At 37.7% G+C, this 7,182-nt stretch overlaps 3 protein-coding genes across 7 annotated transcripts; 2 read left to right on the top strand and 1 right to left on the bottom strand.

Moving 5' to 3' along the window:
- On the top strand, window positions 1–2,616 carry LOC107924275 (thylakoid lumenal 17.9 kDa protein, chloroplastic). 3 transcript variants are annotated; one of them, XM_041080621.1, is made up of 5 exons: window positions 1–424; window positions 568–682; window positions 767–836; window positions 929–1,118; window positions 1,562–2,616. In XM_041080621.1, the coding sequence occupies exons 1-5, from the start codon at window positions 138–140 to the stop codon at window positions 1,722–1,724; spliced, it is 825 nt and encodes a 274-aa protein (XP_040936555.1). In that variant the 5' UTR covers window positions 1–137; the 3' UTR covers window positions 1,725–2,616. The 3 variants fall into 3 exon arrangements, with proteins under 3 accessions (XP_040936555.1, XP_040936556.1, XP_016710124.1); XM_041080622.1 differs by having other exon boundaries at window positions 26–424; window positions 1,646–2,616; XM_016854635.2 differs by having other exon boundaries at window positions 26–424; window positions 1,413–2,616.
- LOC107924273 (glucuronoxylan 4-O-methyltransferase 1-like) lies at window positions 1,805–2,596 on the top strand. Its single transcript, XM_016854633.2, has one exon. It carries the CDS (start codon window positions 1,805–1,807, stop codon window positions 2,594–2,596), a length of 792 nt encoding a protein of 263 aa, XP_016710122.2.
- Window positions 2,617–2,851: 235 nt separating the features above from the next.
- On the bottom strand, window positions 2,852–5,578 carry LOC107924272 (SNF1-related protein kinase regulatory subunit gamma-1). Of its 3 annotated transcripts, none has more exons than XM_041080619.1 (7): window positions 5,326–5,578; window positions 4,980–5,180; window positions 4,604–4,776; window positions 4,251–4,427; window positions 3,878–4,153; window positions 3,422–3,585; window positions 2,852–3,338 (listed from the first exon to the last, which is right to left on the bottom strand). In XM_041080619.1, the coding sequence occupies exons 2-7, from the start codon at window positions 5,167–5,169 to the stop codon at window positions 3,041–3,043; spliced, it is 1,278 nt and encodes a 425-aa protein (XP_040936553.1). In that variant the 5' UTR covers window positions 5,170–5,180; window positions 5,326–5,578; the 3' UTR covers window positions 2,852–3,040. The 3 variants fall into 3 exon arrangements, with proteins under 3 accessions (XP_040936553.1, XP_040936554.1, XP_016710121.1); XM_041080620.1 differs by having other exon boundaries at window positions 5,369–5,578; XM_016854632.2 differs by having other exon boundaries at window positions 4,980–5,578.
- Window positions 5,579–7,182: the final 1,604 nt, after the last annotated feature.

Here is a 7,182-nt window from a genome sequence, read left to right as displayed (position 1 = left end):
ACATTGAAAGAAGTCAAAACGGTGCGTCTTTATAAGGTGTAATGAGAGAAGGAGAGCCAGAGACAGAAGCTTGAATATGTGAGCGAGGGAGAGAACAAAGGATAACAGAAAAAAAAAAGGAGGTGGGGGCTTAAGCCATGACAAATACTCTAATTGCTCAGCTTCATCTTGTTCCTCCATTCCCTTCCCCTTCCAAACAATCATCGATCTCTCAACCTCAAATTCAAATCCCCAACAACCCTAACCCAAAACCCAAACCCATTCTTTTCTCTAAATTCCTCTCTCTAGCTCTCACTTTAACCTTAAACTCCCCACTTCCTTCATTAGCCATTCCATCTCTCACCTCTCAATCTTCCCCTCAAGCTCCTCTCACCACCACCCCTTTTACTCAGTCCAAGTTCTTGCAACTTGGACTTGAAGATGGGTCTGTTTTAAAAAACCCTCCCTTTTTTGTTTATTTGGTTTGAATTAAGCTAATGTACGTACGTACGTACGTACGTACGTGTGTGTGTGTGTGTGGTTGGTTAATGTTTTAATTGTTTTCTTGATGGTGATGAGTGATGACAGGAAAATTAGGCCTTGCCCTTCAACAAATCCAGGTTGTGTTTCAACCAATGCAAAGTCATCATCTTTTGCCTTTCCATGGGTTGTTCCTGAGACTTCTAAAGAGAATGCAGTTCAGGTTTTGAGAAAACAATTATGTTTTTGTAATGTGAAAGTAATTTCATGTTTGGTTTGGCTTTTGAGAGCATTGCTTCATTTGCAGGAACTGCAAGAAGCGATTTTAAAAACTCAGAAGAATGCCAAGATTGAGGTTGTTGAAGATACCCCAAATGGTAAGTAGACATAAATTGGCATTTGGGGGGTTGCTGTTCATATCTTCGTTTAGGGTTTAGACTGATATGATATGAAACTGAAACAAATTCAGGGAAATATATACAAGCTGAGGTAGATGGAGGGTTTGGTCCTGATGTAATGGAGTTTTTAGTGAAAGGGGATGTTGTTACTTACAGGTCAATGGCCATGAAAGTGACCTATATTTACCCTTTCACAACAGCAATTGGTGATTCAAAGGGACAGCTTGAGAGGTTGAAGAATATCGTTGACCAGTTAGGCTGGTATGTTCCAAGTTTTGATTCCATGGAATAGCCCATATTCATTGCTTTTTGAATGTGTAATATTTTTCTCTGTATCTTCATAGTGGTAATATTTTTCTTAGGTTGAAAGTGATGAAGCAACAAACTGTAAACAGTTAAAACTACAATCATGATCCAATCAAACAAATTCCCTAAGCTTTGCCTGTTTCTTCAAAAATGATTAAAAAGAGCACCAAACCCTTAGGTTTTTTTCTTTGTTTTATACAGATTGAGTATTGCTTTTTAGTTGCTAAAACATCAACGTTTGAACCGCAGCAATTAGGTGACACTGCTTGAAACAAAAGCAAAAGAACATTTCTTCTTCTTCACTCAACATGATTGGTTCCATAACAATAAATCAATGTAGCCCACGTAAAAGTGTTTGATTGTGAATTTTTCTAAAACCCCATAATTATCCTGGCAAGGAAATGTGATAGTATCGCCTGTAAGGTGCTGAGAAAAAAAAGAAGAAAATGCCTCCACAAGTCTCTCATGATGGTGCCTTTCAGATTGGCCCTTCGGTTCTGTTATGTAATGGCGGAGGCTCAGGTTCAAGCCCCAAACATGGCGGAACAGCTAGAAGGATGAAATTCCATGGGAAAAAACTACTGCCTATGCTTGTTCTCGTCCTTTCATGTCTTTCAATTCTCAGACTTCTTAAAATAGCAATGATTGCTTCACATTCTTCATCTCCGGAGTGTTCATCGGAATGCAGTAATTTTCTATCAAATGCAACTCCAGTGGTGGATTCCGAGTCTGGTGGCCGACATGAACCCACCCCTCCTGCCACCACTGCCAATGCAACCCTTCTCACCTCAAAGGAATTGATGGTTCTTTCGAAACTTGTTACACGTAAAGCGCCTTGTAATCTCCTTGTTTTCGGTCTTCAATCACAGTATTACAATCTTTCATCAATAAACGCAGGAGGAATCACTGTTTTTCTCGAGGATGATCCTTTGAAGATAAATGAAATCAAAGCTGATTTTAATGGAACTCGAATTTATAACGTCAAGTATCAGATACCAGCTAAAAAAGCATACAATTTGCTCAAACATGCAAGGAAAAATCCTGCTTGTTCTCCCACCACAAATCTGTTGAATCAATCGAGTTGCAAATTGGCATTGAGAAACTTACCAGAAGACGTTTATAAGCTTAAATGGGATGTTGTGGTTGTGGACGGGCCGATCGGGGACACGCCGGAAGCACCAGGGAGGATGCCAACTATCTACACTGCCGGCATGTTGGCAAGAACTGATGGGATTGGGAAGAAGACGACGACTGACGTTGTAGTTCACGATGTTCATCGGACGATTGAAAAATGGTTTTCTTGGGAATTCTTCTGCGAACAAAACTTTGTCTCTGCTAAAGGGAAACTCTGGGTTTTTAGAATACCTGTCCATCAATCGAATTCTACAAGCTTTTGCTCTTCTGAGACAGTTGTTAATGGCGGATCCATCTAATGATATGTTTTTTTATTGTCTGTTTTTGAGATGTCTTCTTTGTTAGAAAACAGGATCTAATCTCGGTTTACTGAAATGTTTTCGGTTAATTCAAACTCATATTCAACGCTTATACTTAAATTAAATTCAGGTGGACTTAAGACCTATACCTGCAATTTTACCAAATATAATCTTCTTTTTTTCTACTTGTTTTTGCTTTACAATTTCATTTCAAGAAGAAAACTAGATGGGCACGTATTAAGATTGCAACAGAGAAAGTTCAAGCTTTTGAGTTTCATTAATACACCAAAAATTTACAGAAATGGGAACATGTCAAGCCTGATTAAGTACAACAGGCTTTCTCGCCTGTGTTACAATCTGCATCTCCGATTAGTCTCGACATCAGAAATCCGAAAAGCAGAACCACAAAGAAAAATGGAAGGCATCTAGTGTTTTTGATTACTTTTAAACCCGACAGTTCTCCGGTAAAGGCAACACACCGTCGAAGAAATCACCAAAGTACCCGTGAGGTTCGTGCACTAACCTCGATATGATGTCTCTAAGTGTTATTACTCCTTCCAAATTCCCGTCATCGTCCACTACGTACATACGATGGATCTTTTCTGAGTCGAGCGTCTGGATCAATTCCTTGACGGTTTTATCTCTCTTGCAAGTAACCGTGCCGCTTAACATCGGCGATCTCTTGTCGTGTTTCTCCAAGTAGTTTTTAACTGCTATCAAGAAGTTCTTCGCCGTGATAGATCTATGCAATCAAGAGGACTTAATTCAGAACACAAAATATATAACTGATATGAAATTGAAGCCTTCAAATCAATCATCATAAACCTGTAATCGCGGTAGATCTCTGGTGCAGTTAGAAGGAACTGTACATCTCTAAGGCTTATGTTACCGATAGCTTTTTTTCCTCCACTTTCAACTACCGGTACGCCTCCGATTCTATTTTTCCTCATTAACTTAAATGCTTGAAGAACCGGTTGATCCTCGTGTACCTGATATACAAAGAGGGATTCACTAACATATCGCTTGCTAAAGAGTAGGTTTAGTTGAAGGCAAGCTATGAGGAAGATTGCTAGAAATGCAAGGCAATTGCTACTGGACAAAGCCCAGATTCGGCACTCACACTCAAGTTTGAGCAACATAATTATGAGCCTTAATTTGCAATGTATAAGGTGTGCAATTTCATTAAGACATTCGATAAAGCATCGCAAGAGTCATGGCAATGGAAATGAAAAGCCTCGAATCGATGAAAACGAAAAACTTAAACAGATAACAGCTACTCACTTTGATAATTTCCTTAGGTGACATTGTGGGAAGACCGATCTCCGAAAGTTTCTTAGTTCCCCAGCTTTCAAACCAGTGAAACCCGGTGCATTCAGCTAACATGTGAATGACAGCTGACTGCGTGATGATGTTATTGATCTTTCCATCACCGAGATCAACTACTGGAACACTCTTCATTTTATATTTAGAAAGTAGTAACAACATAGTCAAAAATGAGTTCGATTTTTGCAAAGCAAGGAATGGTGCCCAACGGAACGTCCCCGAGATATCGCGAACCTGTATGCTATCACCAGTTAACAACACCGGTACGTCTAAGAAAGAGAGAATTCAAGATGTAGGAAGCTGTTCTCTAATAGAGATTTAGAAATACCACCTTAGTGTTCTTGTAAAACTTGGAGGACGTTAGAGCCTCAAAAAAGTCTCCCGAAGTAATCGAAGCATCTTCGGGGCCTAAAGTTCCGAGTCCCACAGCAGAGGTCATTCCATTAATAGATACCGCGAAATAAGTTCCACTGGGAGATGAAGGGCTTCTAGGTGAAGGTGGTTCTGACTGAAAAATGGTGGAAATTTTTACTCATGTCAAACGCATACCCTTAATCTACACTCACACCCAAGTTACATTAACATAAACTACTACAACCTAACAACAAAAGATGTCCATTAGCAATTATCCTCTTGGGCAGAAAAAAACAAACAGATCATATATATTGGGTTTGATTTTTCGACCTGTTGCAAAATCCATATAGCAATTCCAGCGAACTCTACAATGCCAATGTATCTGTCAATCCAGGTTGCATCCTCAGGGGCATTAACATCAACAACTGGTGCGCTAAGAATCTTGTTTTGAGCCAGTATTTGAACAGCCTCTGCTAAACTAGCATCCGATTTTATCTCAATCCCTGCAAACAGAATCTCACTTCGTCTTAACCAAAACTAAGATCAACCTTAAACATTACAAAGTTAATACCATAACATATACTCATCAACCCCACACCGCAAAATAGGGGGGAAATTAACAAAATCTGGCAGCCAACCGAAGCAGACAAACATAACCCAAAACGATTATAGCATGATCAAAGGCATCGAGACAATCAAAACAGACCTTGAGGAGCAAGAGGGAAAGCAGAGACAGGAATGCTCTCAAAGCAAGCGTTGAGCTTTTCATTAGGACTAAGCTTTGGTTCTTGAACACCCCATAGATCCTCCACTTTCATCCCAAGCTTTGCCTCTGGACTCCTCGGACTCTCTTGCTGATCCATGCTACTCTCTCGCCTCAATTGCAAACTCGCCATCTTCAACGATACTGAAAAAACACAAAAAGAAACTTCACTGTCTTTCTCTCTTTGCGACCCTTGTTTCTATATGTAACTAAAAGTTCAGAAAGCCGATAACTTGAATCATTCAACAATTGGACATAAATAACTGAAGACAAAACAAACAGGGTTTACTTTTATGTACTGTGTAATGGATGGAACAATGATTTGATCAGACCGTTAACTAGGGTTTTTGACAAAGCTGTCGGGGCACGTGGACGGTGAGTGATGTGGTGTAATTGAGAGGTGATAAACTGAAAATGTTGTCTGGTCAAGACAAACTTTACTTTTGTATTGTTGGTTTTATTGTAAGGAAGAAACCGGAATAGGCGGTTTTATCCATCCGGTTTTTAATGGCGGCCACTCTAGTGTGAGCCCAGGAGTAATTTGCGCACTCGGGTTTTGACGACACCTGGTTTTGCTGATAAGGATACCTGAATTTGCTGACATATTTTTGATGGCGACTCTGACTCTTATCTAAAATTATTATGAAGTTAGTCTCAATGATTGCATTTTTATTTTTATTTTAAAATAAATAAATTAATTAATAATTGTAAATTAATTTTTATATATTAATATGATATATATATATGGTATCTTAAGTGTCATTTTCAAATTATTCTATTAATCATATTCTTTTGTAAAAGTATAAAATAATAAAATTTTAAACTTAACCTTTAATCAAATGTATAATAATTTATTTATTTTTTAAGTAAAAGAAAAAAAAAATTTAGTACAATTTTTTTATGATATTTTTATTCTGGATGTACTTGTTAAGGCATAAGTTTATATAAATATTTATATTTATTGAATGCTGTTCATTTACAACCTTAAATATGGAATGAAATTTTAATATATCAACAGATTAGTAGATTTTATTGGATCTTTGCTCAATTATTCCTAGTTTTGTATCATGTCTATCCATTCCTAACATAGCATTATATAACACTATGTGACGCTACTTTATTATAAGTAGACTAGCTTATACTCCTTGATACTTTAATTTAGTCGTTTATGGGCCAGATTCAGTCCGGTCCATGAAATCTCAAATGAAAATTATTAGAGGTTAGTTTCTTTTGGTTAAAGCGTGGACTACAGAAAATTGAAGTACCAATTTGACATACTTTTTTTCTTCAAGTACATGAAAAGTACAGGGGTTAAATAAGAGTTAATTTCTAAACTTTATAGAATTTGTTATAAGATATATATTAATTTATTGTTTTTTATGTGATAGACATGCACTGAGGTTTTGAAGATTGTAGGGATGGTAGAAGAAATAGTTGATGAACATATGGGATTTGTTATACATCAGTGGTCATCAATTCGAGTCCTAGATAAGATTCGGGTCAGCTACCCGTGAATTGAATAGGTCCCACCAAATGATTAAGTATGAGGCGAACCACCAGAGGATAGCAAAGGAGTACCATGAGCGGACAATAGGGGAGTTTGCTAATCTAGCTCGCAAGGCGAGCTCGAGAATCTAATTCGCAAGAATCGAGTGAGGATCGCGGCCCCAGTCCGCATATACCCTAGGTGCTCATAGAAGGGAGACTATGTGTTTTGCAAGCAACCCAAAGTAAAACACATGTCAAGCGGGCTTCAGTCCTAAGAATAAAGAGGACCGCATACACTGCAAGCAGCCCAGGACAAAACATGTGTCTAGTAAGTCTGGAGCCCGCACAAAATGTTAGTTCTAAAAACAATGGAATCAAGACAAAATAGTGGGATCAGATTATGAATTGTTAATATAAATACTCAAATGCTCCTGTTGATGAGGTACGAGTTAAAATTACTCATCAAGATTTAATGGGTAACAAATAATATAAGGTAGAGTTAAAACTCCATCCTCCTTTCTTACTAAAGTACTTCTTATGATTCAAATTATATTTATTGGACTTTAAAATTAATAATTTGAACGTAAATCAAAACGGTACAAAATAACCAAACAAAAATAATCCCAATTGTTGTGAACAACTTTAAATAAGGGGGATC

The sequence above is a fragment of the Gossypium hirsutum genome, chromosome A11 (assembly GCF_007990345.1).
Source record: "Gossypium hirsutum isolate 1008001.06 chromosome A11, Gossypium_hirsutum_v2.1, whole genome shotgun sequence".
NCBI lineage: Eukaryota > Viridiplantae > Streptophyta > Magnoliopsida > Malvales > Malvaceae > Gossypium > Gossypium hirsutum.
Note: the sequence above shows the minus strand (reverse complement) of the source record. Positions and strands in the feature narration are given on the sequence as shown.